General features: G+C 42.2%; 1 protein-coding gene across 1 annotated transcript; it reads left to right on the top strand.

Moving 5' to 3' along the window:
• The first annotated feature begins 8325 nt into the window (after nucleotides 1-8325).
• LOC126407775 (ankyrin repeat and SOCS box protein 15-like) lies at nucleotides 8326-22398 on the top strand. Its single transcript, XM_050072972.1, has 9 exons — nucleotides 8326-9994; nucleotides 10099-10151; nucleotides 10527-10658; nucleotides 14886-15050; nucleotides 17285-17530; nucleotides 17747-17918; nucleotides 18579-19104; nucleotides 19560-19713; nucleotides 20999-22398. Exons 1-9 carry the CDS (start codon nucleotides 9891-9893, stop codon nucleotides 21172-21174), a joined length of 1728 nt encoding a protein of 575 aa, XP_049928929.1. The 5' UTR covers nucleotides 8326-9890; the 3' UTR covers nucleotides 21175-22398.
• The last annotated feature ends 459 nt before the right edge of the window (nucleotides 22399-22857 follow it).

The following is a 22857-nucleotide window of genomic DNA, read 5'->3' as shown; positions in this document are numbered from 1 at the left end:
ATTTAGAATATTAATTTTATTTAATTAAATATGCATATGTGATTTAGTGTTGCATTTAGTGTTGTTTGACTGGTAATGTGGGTTTTTTTGCATTGTGCAGGACCGAAATTATATTAATATACATAGAAATACTATTACTAGCAGTAAAAGTAGTTGGTATTTGTAATTTTCATTGTGCTCACACACTTTACCTCCAACGACTACAAATACATGAACGTATGGTCAGATAAAATCTTTAAACGTTGGCTGTGTCATCGTGTTATTTTAGTAATGTTACAGCCTCCCTCTGTGTACAGCGACCGTATGGGAGCTTTATGTTGAGCTGCGCTGCTGCTGCTGCTATTTCAGTCTGTGAGCCAGAGGAGGCGACATGGTGGCCCCTGTAAAGCTCCACTAATCTGCAGCTGGACATCAGCTGGCTCCCCGGAGATCACGGAGCTGGGCCCTGGTGTAAACCTGTCACACACACACCCACCCACCCACACACACACACACACACACACCCACACACACACACACACACACACACACACACACACACACACACACACACACACACAGGTATTCATTTATCCATAGGGGGTCCTGTTTGTCCTGTTAGTGAATCACAGTGTTTCCCACTGAGACACTTAAACACACATGTGGGGACATGTTAGCTAAACGATCTGGAATTTGGGAGGGGCTTTGATGCAATATGAAACTGTGCAATACAAAACAAAGTGATAAGACACAAAAACATTCTACAATATAATATGATATATGATGAAGTACGACCAGTGGTGGAAAGTAACTAAGTACACTGTCTCAAGCAGGCTAAATACAGTTTTGAGATATTTACTCAGATATTTTGATTTTCTGCTACTTTCTACTTAAACTTCTCAGAGGCAAATACTCAATAACACGTCGTCAAAATGTCACCCTAGTCTCGTCCTGCCGGCTCACACTTTTTACACAGACGTTGATACGACACGGTTACAACCTTATACTAACCTTAAACCTGATACTTCACCTACCTACCATTTGTCATCAGTTAGTCATGCCATGTGAGCTTGAATTTGTGAAGAAAACTTTTCTTGCATGCCTTTACAGAAAACCTTCCAAACACATACGTTTTCACATATAGTCCTTTTTAAACAAACCAAACTCAGTCCTCTTAAAGTGCACAAAAAGTGGACAAACAGAAAAGGAGCTCAGTCCTCTTTCTCTTCACACTATAGCCTAGAGTATATATAATATTGATATAGTTTGGTTTTTACTCTGCTGCAGTGCGGTTATGAAGCCCCTTGCTTTCAGATGAACTTAAAACTGGAGGTGTGTCTGTGCTGCAGACTGTTGCTGTTTGATGTATTCTACATTCCACACCTGGAGACGTGCAGTATCTTCTATCGACCAAACCACTCCTCGTCCTGCGTCCTTGCAAACGTTACAGGCTGACTTGGTTTCATCTGGTTATTTAAGTGTCCCGGTGCAACAGCATGTGATCTAGAGGGCTGAATACAACAGCAAAGAGCAAAGTGAAGCTGGAGCGCTTTGTGTTCACACAGGTATACAGGTTAAGGGCCTGTTCATATGGTTCAGTATATTTCTGAAAACAGGTATTTATCTTTGCGTTTGCACCTATCATTTTCACGTAGCTGGCGTTTTTCTTGACAAAAATAGAGATTTTCAAAAACGGCTTCCAAAGTGAAAGTTTTTAAAAATATCTGTGTCTATGGAGACGTGTAAACAGGATAGACGGAGATTTTGGAAAACGATGACATTGCAACCCAGTTTGTGCATGCCCAATAGGCGCCCGGGAACCACAACAACAATGGCGGATATATACCGGGTTGTTTACGTTTTGTTAGCACTTTTGGGACTACTTACAAGCTTACAAATGAACTTAGCACTGCTGCATCAACATCACCACTACATCGGCGCACAAAGACGTCTGCTGTGCCCAATATTAGTAAGTGCATAGCAGCTAACTATGCGACATAAGGTTAAAATGTAGTTTATCATTGTTTTTATCACTAGCGCCAAGAGGAAAACAAGTCACTGGGCATGCGCAGAACGTTCTTCTATGGTGTTTGACATATGGTCAGACAGTGGCCTGAGGCAGTCTGAGTTTGGTTCGCTTCAGAAGGGTCTGAGTTAACTTGAAGTGTTCTCACATGCACAAAAAATGCTGAGTCACTACTCTGAAGCGTTTAGAGGGCTGGAAAGAGACAAGTGTGAAAACACCCTAAAATCTTAGTTGACTGAAAGCTGAACTAATCTCTGCTCTCTTCAAAGCTAAACTCAAGGTTTTTAGTTAAAATAGAAGTACTGAGCAAATGACGGGATAATTGAGACTTGGATTATACTGCAGGACTTGTGTGACATGTTGATGTAGTTTTGCTGTTGTTAAACATGGTCCACAATAATCAATAAATCATTATGTTCACCATTTTCTGTGGAGGAATGCAGGCGAGTTTTCTTCATGAATTCAACGTAACACAGCACAACTACCTGATGTACAGATGGTCATATTGTCAGTGAAGTGTCCTTTTAAAGGCAGAACAACTATGTCCCCCCCGTCTGTGTTCACAGCAAAGACTGTAAAAATAATGCACGTAGCCACAGTGACATCACCGACTGGATTGTGGACTCCTGTTTTAAAACCTCGGGCAGAATCCAAATGTCCATCCTTTGAGCCCTCGCAGACTGCAGTCGCACGCACTGTGATGAGTTCACCATCACATCGCTGACAGACAGCCCTCGAGACTGTTTTACTTGTTGCCGTGGAAATGTTTGAGCGACGATTACAATTGTTGTACTGTAACTGCTGTCATATTCTGTCTGCTCATCTGTCCCTGTAGATAACAAGATATGAATCTCATGCATATGGCTGTTCTGTTAGTGAACAAAATACATTTGTGTAGAACATACAGACTGCAGACACACACATACAGAGATGACTGAAAAGAAGGACCGAGCTATGACTAAATAAATTGGGTAGACCTGTTAGTGACATCAGAAGATCTTCTTTAGTTGTTTTGCAGCCACTTTTCTATCCTTTATATTTGGCATTACCCTGCACAACGTACAGGATAGGCTGCAATAATACAAAGCATTCTGATTCAACGTATGTTGTTGCATATTATTTCTGGCCCACACAAGTCAAGTGTGTAACAGGCTAAAGGAACTGTTTCACATACACATAAGTTTCGTTTTTTTAGTCGGCTATTGGAAAAAAAACACTGCCACATGATGTCTGTATCGCAATGCATTGTGGGCAATTAAATCTGTTTAGTCTGCTGATGTCTGCACCCCAAGTGGACTCTCTGGAAGTCTGCAGAAAGTCCGCTTTAGGCCCCTTGTGGACTGGAGGATTGTGGATTTGGACAGCCCTAGGTACTCCCAGACTTATGTCAATGTCAGCTTTATTTATATAGCACCTTTAAAACAGCCACCAGCCAACCAAAGTGCTTTACAGTTAACATAAGCAAAAACAACAACACACAAAAAACATTTATACAGTGAAATATAACAAAGATAAAAGACCCAATAGAGGTGACTGTACTCAACCAAAGGCCAAGGTGAACAAGTGAGTCTTAAGCAGTGATTTAAAAGTGGAGAGGCTATTCGCAGTCCGCACAGTCAACGGTAATGCGTTCCACAGAGTGGGAGCCGTGACTGCAAAGGCTCGATCTCCTCTAGTTTTTAAGAGTGATCGAGGAACATCCAAGACCATCTGATTTGCTGATCTGAGGGCTCTGGAGGGCTGATGCAACTCATCAAGGTCAGATAGGTATTCCGGAGCCAGCCCATTCAGAGACTTAAAAACAAATAAAAGAATCTTAAAATCAGTCCTGTACCTAACTGGAAGCCAGTGAAGTGAAGAGAGCACCGGAGTTATGTGCTCGTGTTTCTTTGTCCCAGTTAGGAGACGAGCTGCTGCATTTTGAACAAGCTGCTCTGATTGCTCAATGCCGACGTACAGTGAGTTGCAATAATCTAAGCGAGAGGTAATAAAAGCATGGATAACTTTTTTGAGGTCTTTCTGGCTTAAATAAGGTTTAACTTTGGCTAGAAGCCTCAGCTGAAAAAAGCTGGACTTGACCACTGAGCTGACCTGTTTGTCTAGCTTAAAAGCACCATCAATAATCACACCAAGATTCCTAGCGTGGGATCCCATGTAAGGTGCTAGTGGGCCCAGGGAGCTGGCAAGGACCTGAACCAGATCAGGGCGACCGAACAGGACAACCAAATTTTAAGAAGTTTAAGTCCATCCATGTTTCAGTGTCACTCACGCAGGTTAGCACGGCCTGAAGGGAATCTTTGGAAGGAATATTTAACGGCAAATACGCCTGCACGTCATCAGCAAAGCAATGAAAGAGAATACCATGCTTCCTAAATATTTACCCCAGGGGTAGCATATAAAGGGAGAACAATAGAGGGCCCAGAACTGACCCCTGGGAGACCCCGCAGGTCAGAGGGGCCACTGAGGGGGAAAACTGCCCCATAAGAACAGAAAAGGATCTGTCCGAGAGGTACGATTTAAACCAACCTAAAACAGTGCCTTTTATACTACACAGTGCTCTTGGCGTGACAGGAGAATTGTGTGATCCACTGTGTCAAACGCTGCTGTCAGGTCAAGAAGAATTAAAATGACACAGTTACCAGAATCAAGGTTTAACAAAAGATCATTAAAAACTTTTAAAAGAGCAGCTTATGAATTTATACTCCTGCGTTGAAATGACGCCATACCTACGCCGTAGGGTCTCCATCAACAAAGAGCCTACGCTGTACCCTGCGCCGTAGCCTGACGTGCACCTCCCCAGAAATGTAACTACACATTGTGGTGACACAGACCTCCTGTCTATGTTTGTAAGCTGGAACCATTTCCCTCAGTGGAAACAAAGCTTTGATTTACTTTAATTTCACAGATAAGAAACAATAAATTGTGAAGACAATAAAGCCTCCACAAAAATAGCATTGTAAGTCTTGTGTGTGATTTATCCTGGCTTCATATGAGCAGAGGAAATCTCCGCCTGTCGCTAGGCTAATTGATACAATGTAAAATGCCATAGGCTTGTGCTAATAACATTAGCATGTTATATTTGTTTGGAAAACATGTTTAGTATAAGACAGTTGTTTCGCTGGTGAACCTTGTGAGCTGTAATAGAGCCGAATGTTACCTTTGTTAAATGTTGCTGTTGTCCCTGGCTTCATCTGAGTAGACAGACGTCCACTACCTGCTAGGCTAATTTATACAATGTAAAATGCCATAGGCTTGTGCTAAAAACATTAGCATATTGTATTTGTCACTGGGAACGCACCCATAAAGTCCACGAGTCTGCAAGTGTGGTGAAGTCCGAACATTTGGATTCAGCCTTGAGTTTAGTATCTAAGTTGTCGCCATCTTGGATTTTTGGAGCCAGAAGTGACCATGTTTGGACGAGAGGGTGGAGCTGTGGAGGAGCTCTTTAATGGTTTACAGTTGGATGTTGATGTTAATACATACTATAACACTGATATTGAAGAAGGAGAGATTTGTCATTTCAGCGAGGTTTTGTCGTTAAATAAAGTTTTTAAAACATCTAAGTGAAAAAGTGCTTTCCTGAGAAAAGGAAGACAGTAAAACAGAAGTGAGACAATTAAGAGAAAGCAGAAAACAACTTAAATAAAGCCCTTGAAAGTCATTAAAAGTCAATAAAACCGGAGGCACAAACAGCAGAAAACAAAACCAGAGCATTAAAAGAATCGCACCGGGAAACTCTTTCCTCATAAAAGCAAATTCAAAACATGGATTAAAGAGACGGCACAGAGCTCCACTGTCGCCTGGCTGCAATTTTCCTGCAGCTCCCAACAGTTTCACCACACACCCATCATCTCATATTTCTTTGACAAAGCAGCGGAGGAAAAAAACCCAATTGATTTTGCTTTCCATGAAACACAATAGACGGTGAACTGGGCCGTGTGAGTCCGCAGCCTAAAGCCTCGGAGGCTTGTGGGATTTTGAACACGGGACTCCCGCCAACGCCACAAAGACCTGGCTTAGTTCATACAATAGCACACGTAACCCGGCTATATTTAAGACCAGCAGGCCAGGTTTCGAGCACACACGCCCCACACTGTGTCTCTGCAGGCAGCATCAGTGTGGCGGTTTCGAGGCATGTGAAAGCAGGTCACACCTAAATATAAAACCACTCTGTGCTGCTGGTGCAGAGTGAGCGGTCAGTGTGAGCCGTCAACACACAGGTGAGAGTTTTTCATTTCATCTGCAGCTATCTGAGTTTAAAGTTCTGATTGTGGAGGTGAGTGAATTCGTCCGCAGGGGATCATGCATGAAAAGTTTTGATGTTTCCAAAGGGGGTGGACACAATAACACGAACACCTACAGGTCTGGAATCTACGCTACGTGTTTCACTGTCATCTGTCATCCTTGGTGTTTTTTTTATTTTGCACTGGCATGTCATTTTTGTTTAATTGTTGGGTTTTAAGTGAATGGGGATCCTGAAATAGGCAATCACAGTTAAAGTTTAGAATAAGCTAACTCTACTGGGTAATGCTTTATTTTACAAGTCTGTAATTTCATGATATTTTCCTAGAAAGTTTGCTGGAAAGAAATATTACATTTGGCAGCAATTGAAAGGAAAAATAGGAATATTCTTAAAAAAAGCTCAAATAAATTTTCATTCTATACTTTTTTATGATTGTAAACTTTATTCTTCATAGATGTTGAATTGTTTGCGAGCCTGTGGACGAGTTCCTCATATGTGCATGCTCAGCTGACCTGCTGTGCTCCGGCTAAAAGGCTCTCTAGGGTGCATTAGCAAATAAATGGAATTTATTAATCGAAAGTTTATCAAATTAACGCCTTCTCAGTTCTATTATTAGCACCTCTTTCCAGGAAAGTTCCTGGGGAACGATCAGGAAGAGACAGCAGAACTGTAAAATGAAACGTTACCTTCTGTTTTCATTGACACAACGCCAAAAGATGTGTTGGTTCAACTCCAGGGTCAGCTTTTAGGGCAATAATTCGTCGGGATGTTGTGTTGGATTGTTGTGTTTCTGTTATTTTGTCCACTCTCTTGTATCATCAGGTATTCCAACTGCATGCAGAGAAAATATTTGAGACATGCAGAGAATATTTTATTAAAATCAACTTGCCAGAACATCTTTGAACTTTGAGATTTTGGACAGTGAAGTAAAAACCTAAAAACACAGAGAGCTGTAGAGCATCAAGACTTGAATCGATGGTGTTGTTGCTTGGAGGGAAGTCAGTGTAAACTGAGGGAGGAATTAAGAAAACAGTGTGTGGATTTTAAAACTCCACTTTAGGGTTTTTTAAAGCCTCCTTTTGCTCCTAGTTTTGTGAGTTTTTTGGTGGCACATTAACTGTCGGGTTCAGTCTCATGAGGCGTTTTCCGACCAAACAGTTCTGAGGACTCCCTCCATTTTGTGGGTAAGGTATCCTTTTAAAGGCAGAACAACTTTGTCCCTCCCCACTTTGTGTCTAAATGCTCGCAGCTTGCCAGCAAAATGGCCCAATATGCGCTGAAAATCTGGCAGCGTAAAAGGGGCTATAGACTGTAAAATAGTGGATGTAGCTACAGTGACATCACCCATTGGTTTGTAGACTCCCATTTTATAGCCTCCAGTTTGGCATTTTTGGCATTGCTATCTTGGATATTTAGAGTCAGATGTGACCAAATTTGGATGTGAGGATGGAGCGTGGGGTGAATCTGACTGAGTTCTCGAGGACACTATCTGCAGACAGTGGACGTGCACTTAATTATGCATGACCTTAATCCTTCCAAAATTTAAAAGGGTCAATCAATCAATCAATCAATTTTATTTATAAAGCCCAATATCACAAATCACAATTTGCCTCACAGNAGGTTTTCCCCAGAAAGTTTGCCAATGATTAACGAAACCCACATCATTTGCTGGACACCACCAAAAGGGTGAGTTATATGAAAATTCACCTCCCGTACAGTTGACATGGACGGCAAAATTATCTATAGAGACCAAAATCATTTTTGTACCAGACTGTAAACATGTTTATTTCTGCTGTAAAGTTGGACATTTTAACATGGCAGGCTTTTCTCACAGCATTTGTATGTTTTCCTACAAAAGTAACACACTTAAATGCTTTTTTTTTTTTTTTTTTAAACTTTTGAGTCACTTTAAAAGGAACACACAAATCCTTGTCATGTTTCTTTTCCTAAACCCAAACGCATAACTTTACGTCCAGATTCCTTTTATTGTCATTTTTATGATGAAACATTAAAACAAAATACTGTTTCACGTCTAAAATCAGCAAAATTTGTTCTCAGTGCAGTAAAATTATTCAATTAATAAATCGATAGATACATAAATCTAAAATAGTGTGGGGCAAAAGACAAGGTAAGTTCATGTGTGCTACAGTTCAACAGTCTGATCGCTGACGGAGAAAAACTGTTCCTCAGACATGTTGCCCTGCAGCGGATGCTCCTGAACCGTCTCCCTGACGGCAGGAGAGAAAAGAAACTGTGGGAGGAATGAGAGGAATCCTTAATTGTGCCCTCTGGCTGTAGACATCCAACAGGGATGACAGCAGCACACCGATGATCTTCTTACGCTAATTACATAACTGTGCGTTAAGGATGTGATGTCATTCGTTGGGCGCTGATTCGTAGGTTATCATATGAACTGTTGTGCATGCCTTTTTTGTAAGATATCATACGAACCATTCTATGAGAACAAGTTTAACACAGGGGTCTGTGGGGACTGACTGGCTTCTGGAGCCAGCCTCAAGTGGCCATTCGGGGAACTGCAGTTTTTGGCACTTTCATGACTTCATGTTTTGCAGCCCCAGGGGTTTCCATCTGGGTCGGTATAGAAACGTCACTTCGGTGCAACATACAACAACGACAACAGTCTGCTCCTCCGTCAGTCCATTTGTCTGTGTTTTTTCCATTTTTTCATTACAAGCTGTTGTTTTTGTTTGGTGCTGTCCGTTGTTTACACAGCTAACAGATTTTTAAAAATGGCGGTTGCAAGTGCTGCACTGGCTCATGTGTTCGACTAATCAAGGCAGACTTAAATCACTTAAGGTTCATCTGGTGCTGAGAGAGTCCATCCATCCATTTTCTTCCGCTTATCCGGGGCATGGTCGTGGGGGCAGCAGGCTGAGCACAGCACCCCAGACGTTCCTTTTTCCAGCAACACTTTCCAGCTCCTCCTGGGGGACCCTGAGGCGTTCCCAGACCAGATGAGATATGTAATCCCTCCAGTGTGTTCTGGGTCTGCCCCGGGGCCTCCTACCAGTGGGACGTGCCCAGAACACCTCAAACGGGAGGCGCCTAGGAAGATCCTGATCAGATGCCCGAACCACCTCAACCTCACTAGTGTAGAGAGTATCGACACTAAAATAGGAGCTAAAAAAGTCCCTCAAAACAGTGCTCTAAAAACTACAATCATTCCTTGTTCTTATGGAGTAGACTTTATAAAAAAAAGGGGGTTCTGAGCACTATGAAAAGGTTTTACCATCCTGAAAATACCTGGTGTTACCAGCTGCAGCGGGCGGCTAATTTCATCAAACAAGCTCTGGTAAATTCACTGCACGCTACCTGCCAAGATCCAAACAGCAGACTAACACAATTAGAGACAAGCCGGTGGAGAAAGTTGAACAATTAGCAGCTAAAGAGACGGATATGTTCCTCTGGAGTTGGTGAAAACTAAAAACAGCAAGTGACAGTTGGACTAATGTAAATCAGGTGGACACAAACATGACGCCATGACTGATATGTTTTGTCTTCGGCTCGTTCTGTTGCCTCCGAGTTATTATAAGTACTGTACAGGAGATTTTTAGTTGATGTGTTCAAAAATGCAACATCACCAGTTTGGTATCAATCAGTGTGTGTCTTCCCTACAGAGTGATGAACACTTATGAAGAATACGGTGAAGAGGAGCTCACTGACTACATCATCCAGCTCAGTATTCAAGACTCCTGCCAAGATGCCTTTCTGAAATCTGCAGCAAGGTATCAGAGCCACATCCAATCCTCACCCTCCTCCCTAAAACACATTTGCTTATTTAAACAAACCCAGCTGACTGCCCTGTGCTCCCTCTGCTCCTGGCTGTTAGTTTAGAAGAAACGACGGATGAAAATTTGAGAGTCCTGGCTGCCATCGAACAAGGTGGGTTAAACAGCACGCAGGAAATACCTTCATGATCACACACACTGTTGTTTTTGTGTCGGGTCTGTTGGCTCTCCTCTGTGGCCGACAGCCAAAGTCACACGGCCAGCAGCTGTAGGCGAGGATCGCCAGGCATCAGGAGGTTGGCAGATGGACAGAGAGAGGGGGGGATAAACAAACAGAGAGGTGGGAGAGGGATGAAGTTGGAGAGGAAATGTGAAGGACCAGAAACTGTTGATTTGCAGAAAAGGAGAAAAGTACAGAAAACTTTTAGCTCCAGTGAGTCCTGGATGTTTCTGAGAGTTTTTTTTAAAATATTGCCTTTTTTCTTTTGCTGAAATCCCGGGGCTGTTGCCTTGTTGCCGTGGTAACCAGGTGAGGTCTTGGTGCTCAGGGGGATGCTGAGGCACACCTTCGCCTTCAGGGAGTTGGACAGTCGCGGCTGGCTTCCCCTTCATCGAGCCGCCTCCCAGCCAGTCCCTGAGATCCTGCAGACCGTACTGACATGTGAGTACATTTGTTCAGTGGAAGGAGGTCAGCTCATAGCAACATTGTTTTAATTAATGCAGAAACACAAGTCCAGCACCTGAGGGAGCACCTGAGGCCATCTTGTCAGTAATGTATGCAGGTGTGACAACTTTAACTGTACCTGAGGCTGCAAGAGGAAAAAGAGGTCACAGATTCATGGTATGAGCACTTCCTTCCTGCTAGCTAATATTTACTAGAATAACGACTTATCATTATAGGTGCAAAACATTTTCTGTCATAATAAACTGCATTTATATTTAAAAAAAAAATACAGGTGCATCTTAACAAATTAGAATATCATAAAAAAAGAAAAGAAAAATAAGTTAAATATTTCTTGTCAGTTATTTCAGAAAGTGAAACTGTGTATATTCCGGACTCACACAGTCCTGAGAAGAGCTCTAATCAAAGAGCCTTTAATCTGTGAGTCTGGTTCAGTTCACACGACCACAATCAAGACTGCTGATTTAACAGTTGTCCAGGAGACACTCACTGACACCCGCTGCAAGGAGCGTAACCCACAGAAGGTCACTGCTGACAGGGTCGGCTGTTCACAGTCATCCCAAATGTGCAACGTCCTCTTTTCAGATGAAAGTAAATTTTGCATTTCATTTAGACATCAAGGTCCCAGAGTCTGAAGGAAGAGCGGAGAGGCACAGAATCCAAGTTGCTTGAAGTCCAGTGATGATTTGGGGCACCATGTCATCTGCCCGTGTTGGTCCACTGTGTTTTATCAAGTCCAAAATGAACACGGCCCTCTCCCAGGAGATTTTAGAGCACTTCAGGTTTCTGTCTGCTTTATGGAGATACTGATTTCATTTTCCAGCAGGAAGTGGCACCTGCCCATAGTGCCAAAACCACTCATAACTGGTTTGCAGACCATGGTGCTACTGGGCTTGAGTTTGAGCAATCAAAAAAATTAAAACAAAAAAAGGCTTGAAATATTTCATTTCATGTGTAATGAATCTAAAATATACGAAAGTCCGTAACTGATCAAAATCACTGGATCAGATATCAGAAAAAAGAAAAGTATAATCAGATATCATCCATTAGCCTAAACTATGAGGTAAATGTTAATTAAGCTGAGAACGACAAGCCGTAAAGAGACATGTCACTTGACGAGTAACACATGAGCGAGCAGAATGTGTCACCTGAACAGTAGAGTCACTTCACAGCTCACACTGTCGACCCTGAGATAACTTTTCCAATGCAGCTAACTTGGTGTCAGGTGTAATAATAGACTGTGAGTGCCCTCATATGACTCGTCTACTGTATTGTCATCCAATGTACACTTCATACCGAAGATGCTTGCGTCTTTGGGGTTGGCACGGTGATGCAGTGGTTAGCATTGTCACCTCACAGCAAGAGGGTACCTGGTTTGAACCCGGGGTGGGGGGGCCCCTCTGAGTGGAGTTTGCATCTCCTCATTATCAGCGTGGGTTTCCTCCAGGTGCTCCGACACGGGCCTCGTGCCTATGACCAAATCACAGCCGTGACGATATATGAGTATAACATCACTCCCTCTCGTGTGATATTGCTTTTATACAACAGTTCAACAGTTAAATAAGCAAGGCTGATTAAGAAATGTTGAAAAATGAGGACAAAATAGATAATTTAAGCATTTTATTTGTCTTCCGCCAACAAAAATAGTTCCCTCAGGACTCCGCTGTCACCGTTGCTATGTAACGCAGACATGGTGCGCCAGGCACTTACTCTTTATACACATTTATCTGCACGTTTCCATTAATTGTGCAGCCGGTGAAATAAGTCTCTGGTGACTGCATGGTGGACTGTCGCTTCACAGGCACAGCCGACTCTGCCTTCTGATCTGACAGTATGTTGCTTTTCTCCAAGTCATTGAGCTCCGCTGATGAAACACTGACAAACCTGGATGTGTGCTCAGATGGATTCAGCTTCTCCTCTCCCTCATCTTCCTCTGATGACCATTCATAGTTCAATTCAAAACTTATTTTAGGAAATAAATCCATATTTTTGGCTGTTTGACAGTGGATGAATTAATTAGCCTACAACGCAACTGCTGACCTAACTGACACTAACCGTCAGTTTTGATTTGATTGTTGATTGCAATCAGCTGTGAGGCGGAGTGATACACACACAGTGAAATAACCGTGATGTTGTACTCCAATATCATCACGGTTTTACTGTCTCTCGACCAATCAGATTGCAGGGCCGGAACTAACTGTTGTATAAAATATGTTAGAATCTACAATCTGTGCAGTTATAACTTTTAAGTTAAACTACATACATTGCAAAGTAACAACAGCACAGCTCTCCAGGTTGATCTCACTCTCTGGCAAACTCACAGCTCTCCAGGTTGATCTCACTCTCTGGCAAACTTGGTAAGCACTGTATATAATAAACAACTCCGTCTCTGTCGAGTTTGGTGGCGAGTGGCGTTCATTTATCTCCAAGGTAACAGATATAAAAGCAAGAGAATCAAAGTTCAAGGTGTAATATCATAAGAAAGTAGTATGTCCTGATTGTGTGCATACTGCATGCGACAGTGCGAACTTTTTAGGGCAGCTGCAGTACCTAGTAAGAGTAAAAAGAAAAAGCACGTGATTTAAACAACTCACACCCGTGTATACTCGTATAGGCTACAAGTGTGGAGTTAATAAAAATAAATTAAATTTCATTTTGAATGTTTGAATGCTGCTGACCAAACAAAAATGCAGCAAAAATGACGAGTGAAAAAGAAAATAAATATAATAAATAACAGAAAATAAATCAAAGAAAAGCTGCAGTATTGCATAACCAAATATTTGTTCCACTGTTTGAGCATGACGTTTTCTAGATGGCTTGTTTGAGGCCTTTATTTGACAGGACAGGATTGAGCATGAACGGGGGAAAGAGAGGGGGGATGGCATGCAGCAGACGCTCTAATCACTGAGCGAGCAGGAGCTCCAGCATTGTAGTTGTTTAAAGGGATAATCACTGAGCGAGCAGGAGCTCCAGCATTGTAGTTGTTTAAAGGGATAGTGCACCCAAAAATGAAAATTCAGCCATTATCTACTCACCCATATGCCGAGGGAGGCTCAGGTGAAGTTTNAAAGTTGTTTGGAAAAACGTCATTTGAACTCTGTTTTTAGCCTCATTGTAGCCTGCAACTTTTTATGTCGGGGCTTCAAAAAGGTCTGAGTCATTATCAGTGACGCCTCCTGTGATTTTCATTTATCTGCTGGTTTCACAGCCTCACACTGAAAGACAGAAACATTCTGAATAGCATCGTTAAAACCTGCTCTAAGATCACAGGAGTGACACAACGGAACAAATCCGAGGATTTTAGCTTCCTGTGGACAACATGTTCTTGCAGGCGTATTTTCTCTGTTGCCGTCATCGTGTCGTTACGCCTCACCTGCTTGTAAAACAAGGCGGTATTCAAAATCTTTTATTCCCTCTGCAATTTGTCTTTTACATTTTCTGTAAATATTTGTTGTTATAGTTTTTTTTAAATCCATTTTATGATAATCTGTCTATTAACTTTTATTATTCATAGATTCCTTTTATCCACTGAACCCCTTGACAGTTTAATTTCTGTTTTTTATTTATTACTCATTTATTTACATGTCTACGTGTCACTGTATGTAAGGTGACTCAATCTGAATCATAACAACAGGTAAGTGAAGGTTTAATTAACATTTTCCGAGTGTAATAAATGTACAGTATTATCGTGCAGTATTTCTCTGGAACATAACTTCATTGTTGAGCTGGTGTAGCTGCAGTTCATATGAAGCACACAGATGTGTTTAAACCCCCAAATGTTTCTGTTTAGCAGCCAAGCTACTGAGATGCCAAGTGACTGTGGAGAAAATATAACCTCCTCCCACCTTTAACTGGTGGAGTTGACACCAATAATTAAATAAATGAAGTTGACAAGTGAAGATGAAGCGTCAGGTCACATCAGGTTGGCTGCAGCAGAGATGACAGGCCTGGTGGGTGGCTTCATCAAAATAATGGCTGCCTGAGATAATATTAATCCACAGAGTGCTTCAGTGACAGATGACAACTGATGTCGACAGTCCTCTGGGTCTGAAATAACCTGTGATGTCGCTCCCCGCTCACTCAGCCTGGAGGTCAGCCAGCAGCAGCAGCAGCAGCAGCAGCAGCGAGGTGTCACCTGCCGGGGCCACACAGCTGGTCGTCCCATGTGAACTCCACGCTGACCTGTTTGTGTTGTGTTTGTGTCAGTGGCAGCTCAGGGGCTCAGCCTGGAGGAGAGGACGGCCGTGGGTGGAGAGACTCCGCTGACACTGGCAGTTAAAGCCGGACTGGTGCAGAATGTGAAGAGCCTGCTGGAGCACGGCGCCTCGCCTCACAACACCAACAGCAAGAACGAGTCGCCGCTGCTGCTGGGTAACACAGCGGAGAGAGGAGGCGCTGATTAACAAGACTAACAAGGTCCTGTGAGACGGTGGTGATCAATACACACAAAGTGGAGAGACGTGCAAACATCTTTACCTCTGGTGGAGTAAACTTGTAGAGTTTGTCCTGAGGGTGGCGCCAGAGTAACAGCCAATAATAATATATGACATAAAAAATAGAAACTAAATGAGACTAAAAAATATGACAGCCCATTTCTTTCAGTGTGATGAGAAATCATGTTCACTCATTAGAATCAGAAACTTTTTCTAAATAATGACTTCATATCTCAAAAAATTGACTTAGTATTTAAAAATAATGGCTTTAGTACTATTTCTCATTATTTTCAGATACTAACTCATTTAGAGAAACTAAGTCATTACTTGCAGGAAGTTTATAATTATTAAGACAGCAGCTCATTATTTTGAGAAGTTTTCTCATTATTTTTTGGATATTAAGTCATTATTTTGAGACTCCAGCTCATTATTTGAGATATTAACTCATGATTTTGAGATACTAAATCATTCTTTTGGGACAATGGCTACTTATTTTGAGATATTAACAGTATTTTTGAGATAATATGTCATTATTTCAAGACACCAACTCATTATTTTTAAGACGTTTTCTCATTATTTTTGACATACTAAGTCATTATTTTGAGACACCAACAAATTTTTTGAGATATCAAGTCTTTTTTGAGGTGTTTTCCCATGATTATGAGAAACTAAATCATTTCTTTTGAGACAACAGCTAATTATTTTGAGATGTTAACAGTATTTTTGAGGTAATATGTCATTATTTCAAGACACCAACTCATTATTTTGAGACGTTAACTCATGATTTTGAGATACTTAATCATTCTTTTGAGACAACAGCTAATTATTTGAGATATTGAGTCATTATTGTGAGATATTAACAGTATTTTTGACATACTAAGTCATTATTTTAAGACACCAACTCATTATTTTGAGACGTTTTCTTATTATTTTGAGATATTAACTCATGATTTTGAGATACTTAATCAATCTTTTGAGACAACAACGAATTATTTTGAGATATTAAGTCTTTTTTGAGGTGTTTTCTCATTATTTTGAGATACTAAATTGTTCTCTTGGGACAACAGCTAATTATTTTGAGATAAAATGTCATTATTTTAAGACACCAACTCATTATTTCAAGAAATTATACTGACTTGGTTGGCAGAAAAGGGCTTCCCTATAACAGCTCCACAGAGCTGCAGCATAGAACGTATATAAAGATGGATGACATAGCAACTCCCAAAAGTGAAGCCAAAACATCTGGATCGCCCCCTGGTGGCTGGCTGCAGCACAGGTCATAAAGCCCGCCCTCTCCATGTTAGTGGATGGGACATGGGCCAAACTGAAAACTCAAAGTACACATCAAATACATTTTTCCCAAAGATGGTTTCTGTCATGTCAAACTATGGTAGTTTTTATCACGCTGCTGTTTGTTTTCCTGACAAGTTTGATTTTAATTAGTTATTTATTCCATAAAACAGGGAGTTTACAGCATGATTGACAACTTTGTGAGCCAATCAGTGGGCTCGCACTTAGTGGCGCTGCTTATGAGTGGTTAGACAGGTGTATGGGCGCGAAACTTGATACCCCGGAGGTCACTACTGCGCAGACTCGAGTGACTTTACAAGAGCAAGATGGTAGCGGCCGTGTCTGGGATATTTTAGCTTCACTTCTCTACAGTGGGGGTTAGAAAAGATGCGTTGTCCGTCTTTATTTAATGTAATTTTATATACTTTATTAATCCCCGAGGGGAAATTCAATTTATTCACTCTGTTGTCAATTACACACAGGTCTGAACATACACATGCACAAACAGGACCTATACATGCACAAAGTGGAGAGATGTCAGAGTGGGGCTGCCCATGACAGGCGCTCCGAGCAGCTGGAGCTACCAGGCCACGCTCCATATTTTGGTCCGGATGGGGACTTGAACAGGCAACCCTCCGGTTCCCAACCCAGGTCCCTATGGACTGAGCTACTGCTGCCCATCCAGTCTATGAGCTGCAGAGTTGGTGACAATTCTCTGAGTATTCACAGCTGCAAGGGACACTTACACACAGTCATCAGATTCATTGTTAAAATAATAGGCCGGGACCAGGACACGCACTACACTCTCTGCCTCTTTAGAGGTTTCTCATCGATATATCCAGAATTCACTGCTGACTAAAACACTATTTTCTCACCTTGCAGCGGTGAAGGCCGGCTCTTATGAGATGACATACACGCTGGTCGCTCATGACGCCTGGGTTGATCAGGTTTGCAGGAAGAAATGGACGGCAATGCACGAGGCAGCCAAGGTCGGCAACGTGGACATCCTGATGCTGCTGCTGAGGAACGGCGGCCGAGTGAACCAGAGGGACGTGACGGGGGTGACGCCGCTCGCTGTGGCTGCAGAGCACGGACACTTCCACATCACTGAGATCCTGCTGAACTGCGGTCAGTCTGAAGATAAAACTGCAGGTTTAGATAATGTGGAGATACAAACTCACGACAAGGAGAGAAATTATGTAAAGTGTGATGAATTTGTAAGATTGGTAAAAAGGAAAATATATTATAAAATTTCAAATTTCAATTGTATATTTTGTATTCACTTCCTCTCTATTTTTAGGTGCACAGGTCCAATCTTGTTTCTTCCTTCTCCTCCCTGTTCAGGTAGCAAAGTGAACTCTCAGGCCTTCAATGGTGAAAGTGTCCTGATGGACGCGGCTGCATCAGGAAACACCGCCTGCATTCAGCTGCTGCTGGACAACGGAGCCAACCCCAACCTGCCCAGCGTCACCGGACACCTGCCCATCCATAAGACAGCATACGCCGGACACTACGAGTGAGCTCCGTCTGTCCAACACTGTAGCAGCTTGTAGGGGACTCCAGTGGAGCTTAATGGCATAATGTGGCAGACAAGTTGATATCTATTAAACAGATATCTGCATACGTACGCAGGTTTCTGTTTGGTATTGGAAGCGTTCTGGTTTCAAACTGTTGGTCAGGTAGTACTGACTGTGTGGAGAGACGGGACGCATTGGCGGACATGCAATCCTGGAACTCCTCAGCTATTGCCTGACGATGACTTAGCTTTATTTTAGCTCCCTTAAAATGTATCTGCATTTGTACGCCTATATCTGTTTATAAAGCAGAGGAAGTCTTGGCCTGGATATCCGTTAGCTACACTGGATCCCCGGAATTATTGCCCATTGTTCCCTGAAGCTTAAGTCAAACCGATAGCTGATGGGTTCCAGGATTGCAAAGGAATCAATCAATGTCAGATATCAGGAGACACAGCTCATGCAGGTGATGATGACAGGACATAGTTCTCTAGTGCGCTCACATCAGTGCAATGTCAGCCTGAAATTAACTGGATCAAATGTAGACAATGGAACAAAAAGACAAACCTTGGTTCGGATTTCAGGTGTAAAAAGGCCCTTCGAAGTGTTTTTCAACTCTTGGTTCTCATCAGCTGATGGACCCTTGTTTTCTGTTCCCACAGCGCTCTGAAGATGCTGTTACCTCTGACCACCAAGAAGGCCATCAAAGAGGCGGGACAGAGCCCGGTCCACTCTGCAGCGGAGGGAGGCCAGTGCCACTGCCTGAAGTTCCTGTTGGCCTGCGGCTTCGACGTCAACTACCGCATGAACACCAGAAACTCTGAAAACTACCGGGACATGAGGAGGAGCGCCTTGTACTTCGCCGTCTCCAACGGGGACGTGGAATGCACCAAACTCCTGCTAGCGGCCGGAGCGAAGGCGGACCTGGACCCGCTGTGCTGCCTCCTGGTGGCGGTCAGGTCGGGGCGCTATGAGATCGTGAAGCTGCTGCTGGCGGCCAAAGCAGATGTGAACTGTTACTTCACAGTGGTTAGTGACACAGTGTTTCCCACGGCGCTGCAGTACTGCCTCAAGGACGAGGTGATGATGAGGCTGCTGCTCAACAACGGCTACAAGGTGGAGAGATGCTTTCAGTGTCACCATGACGACGCATCTGATGCTGCGAATGAGGGGGATAGGAAAATTCCAGTGAGTGACAGCTGTTTTTCCTTGTTTGTTTTCCTTAAAGAAATACTTTGATATTTTGGTACATACGCTTTCTTCAGCAGCTTTGTCAGCAGCCTGTTTGCTTCAGTGTAAATTTCGTTAACGAAAACTATTTTAACATTTTTTTGTCAACGACCTTTTTTCCATCATGAAAACAGGACGATGATGAGCTAAAAATAGATCTTGAAAATAAAAACTACAATGAAATCTGTGCTTTATTTTCGTTGACAGGTCGTGACGAAAATGTTTGTGGACTATTGGACATTTAAAGCTGAGAACAGCCATGCTTACGATTATCTTTAAATGCAGCTGGTAAACTCCAGTGAATGGTCTGCACCAGGATGTCAGCCATGTGTGTCTGACTGTGGATGGTGGAGCTGCTACATTTGTTTTAAATGTGTTTGCATTGACCTTGTGAATGTCTGTCCTCTCTCCAGTTCTGTGAGTTCATGAGCCTCTGCTGCATCATGGATCTGTCCGGGAGGGTCGTCCGGATTCTGCTGGACTACGTCAACCACGTCCACATCTGTCCCAAACTCAGACTCCTCCTGGAGACACAGAGAGAGTGGCCTGAAATATGCGACATCCTCAGTGAGTTTATTCACGATTATTGTACAAGGTTTTATAGCAGAGGTGCATAAAGACTGCCTCCACTAACACCTGAGGAAATGATCACACTTCAAAGACATCATGAAATCAAATAGTTAGACATATGTCTTGCACTGATCATCATGCCAACTCCCAGGGTTTCCCATGGATGTATAATGTGAACTGGATACAGGAGGTGGGCCCCAGTCATTCCTGTACAAAGTGCTCAGTGGCGCGTGAAGCCAACAAGTTGAACATTTTTGGGTATCCTCAGCGCTGTGTGGCCCATAGAGAAAGCACACAAGGCCGAGCAGCTGACTTTTGGATAAGCCCTCCGTTAACTTGAATGGTGATGAAATAATTTAATCATGCAGCTCTTCTTGACTTCTGAAATGTTATCTGACCAAATGGATCAAATCATTTCACAGGCTTGTGATGCTTAAAAATAATGTATCCACAAATTTACAGACATCTCCTTCACAATGAAAGTCTATGGGAAAAAAGTCTTGTAAGGCTCCAATTGCATCACGCAACAGAACTAGAAATTGTAATTCCACAGTTTGGCCACTGTGTTAAATTGGCTTCAAAGTCTGGTGCTTGTCTTTGTGTGTTTCCACCTGATGAATCTAGTTCTGTTATTCTCTCATTTTAAGCTCTGTTTTCATTCTCCACCAACTCCTGAGGAAAAATTCTGTCTCTTTAGCTGCTGAACACTCCACTGTGTTCACCAGCTAGTCGGTAATGGTGCTCTCAGCCCTAGAGTGGTCTCCTTTGGTCTGAATCAGGGACTACTTTTGTTCCAAAGTTGTATAACTGCCTAAAGTTGGTTCGTGTTCTCACGGCAGCATTTATAAGCCAACCAGATCAAATGCCTTGTGTGAGAATGCTGCTCTTGATTGGTCAGAATTTCCATGTGGGAAAAATCCAGGAAGTAAAGCAAACGTTGAAGAAGAGTACACTGACAGGTTCAGGTGTTTAATGACTCCCTGATGCTTCCTCTAGTACTACCCAAAGCAAAAACTTTATATTTTACTTTTTTTAGAAGCTTCAATACTGGTGCGACTCTTAAGATCATGATTATGTCATTTGATCCGTCCAGCGCTTTACCAGTGTATCTGTAACGAACACTGCAGCCTCATGGGGGCGCTAGCTGTGCTGTAGGCCTTTTAATTTTGTCCCTAATTTTGTCCCTTCCCTGCACAAAGTCTGCACATTTTAATCCTCTTAGTTCTGTCTTTCATTACAGTATGAAATAATAAAGTAATTTTTTTTGGACCTTGCTCTCCAGACAGTCCTCGCTCCCTCAGACACCTCTGCCGACTGGAGATCAGGAGGCGTCTGACGCTGAAGAAACTCAACAACCCTGAAATCATGAACTCGCATGTTTTCCCTCCCAGACTGAAGAGCTTCATACTGTACCAGGAGCTTGACCTCTACAGCCAGGACCCTGAATGCATCATGTGAACATATGTGGATTGTTTCCGGTTGTTTTGAAAGGATGTAACTATTTTTTAAATCTTTGTAATCTCTGGTTTTGACATGCACAATGTTGTATAAACAAACTTCATTGTTATTATTTTTTAAGCACTTTTTTGATAAAAGATTGTGTTTTTTTCCCCACATTTTAGCCCATTTACTTCAACTTAAAAGTACTCCACATCCCTGCTTTACTTTATTTTATTTATTTTTTTGTGTTTTTTCATGTTGTGGCACTTTTTGACCCATCCGAGGCTGACAGTTGACTGGGTATGTCGGGGCCCTTAGCTCTGTGGGCTGAAAGTTGCAGACTGATTGATGGGTGAATGTCATAATATTATTATTGCTTAAAATTGTTTGGCACCAGCTCATGTAAGCCCCAAAGACTGTATATAAAGACACACAATGCGTCTCCACTTCTTCCCAGTGTACGAAAATAAAGCCAAAATATCTTGGATATGGCTGCTGCCATATTTCGTCGGTGATGTCATTTGGAGCCAGAGTCGGCACTGTAGCGATCTCTGCGGTATCGCGTTCCTGCCCATACACCTGTCCGTCCAATTGCAAGCAGCTCCACTGATCTGGAGCACACCGACTGACAAACCCAGCTGTCCATCATGAGGTCAAACTTTTATCGCATCATATTACAAGTTAAATACCACTTCAGCTTGATACCTGAAATGACACTAACCATCTTTGGGAAACATTCATTTGATGTGTACTTTGAGTTTTATGCCACCGAGGAGCAATAGAGATGATTCGGTTTCACTTTTGGGAAGCTGTCGTGACGTCCATCTTTATTTACACACAATGGTGAGCACATGTGATATTATGTTTCACAGGGAGAAATCATGATTTGATTTTGATGTAAGAACACTTGAAGAACTTTTGCACTGGTGATACACACTAACAATGACTGCTGATGTAAGGTAGAGGTAGAACGATCCTGACATCTCACGTAAAATAATAAGAAGAAGTGAAAAGAATTAAAATTTCCCCTGCAGAGTAGGTTAATTCTTTTCTTCTTTAACACACTCCTACAAAAAAAGGTGACATTTTGACTGGTTGTCATATTAATAGTTGAATGTTTTTCACCTGTAATGTACATGATATATTGATGATGGAAGGTCAATGCTTGTGCGATAATTTCATCTGCAATAGTTTATGAGTTTGAAAGAAAACTTAAGATTCAGTCACATGTTGTGTCATGTTTTTTTCTCACCAATAAAAAAGTACAATTTAGGCTGTACTGTAGTTTATCTGCAGCGTTGTGATTAAAACTGCCAAATGTACAGGATGTCCTTCATTTTAAACTGTGTATAGGAGAAGGAAAACATTTACAATCCCTCAAATTAATAATATGTTATTAGCATTTGTGTTTGGTAGTTAACAGAGAAAAATATGCAAAGCTGTTCAGATTTAAGTGCAGACTTTACGGTGAAAGTAAAGTCTCACTTTCACAGATTTCAATGGTCAGCAGCAGACAGAAAAGGTCACTTCACTCTTCCAATCTCTTCATATTTCAGCAGGTTCTCATCTATATGTCTTCTAACAGTGTTTGAGTGCACGGCGGACGGATCTCTTCTGTTGCAAAAGGGCTGTCACTGTCTGATGAATCATAATGACACAATAAATATTCATACAACAGGCAGCTTCATTATTGTTTGTCAT

Source organism: Epinephelus moara, chromosome 20 (genome assembly GCF_006386435.1).
Source record: "Epinephelus moara isolate mb chromosome 20, YSFRI_EMoa_1.0, whole genome shotgun sequence".
Classification (NCBI taxonomy): domain Eukaryota; kingdom Metazoa; phylum Chordata; class Actinopteri; order Perciformes; family Serranidae; genus Epinephelus; species Epinephelus moara.
The sequence above is the reverse complement of the archived record's forward strand: the minus strand, read 5'-3'. Positions and strand labels throughout refer to the sequence as shown.

What these genes read in the sequence shown, in the direction of transcription:
- LOC126407775 (XM_050072972.1), top strand. Translation starts at nt 9,891, where the DNA reads ATGAACACTTATGAAGAATACGGTGAAGAGGAGCTCACTGACTACATC. An exon ending in CCTGGCTGCCATCGAACAAG is followed by an intron (nt 10,152 to 10,526) that starts GTGGGTTAAACA and finishes CGTGGTAACCAG; the next exon opens with GTGAGGTCTTGGTGCTCAGG. An exon ending in TGAGATCCTGCTGAACTGCG is followed by an intron (nt 17,531 to 17,746) that starts GTCAGTCTGAAG and finishes CTCCCTGTTCAG; the next exon opens with GTAGCAAAGTGAACTCTCAG.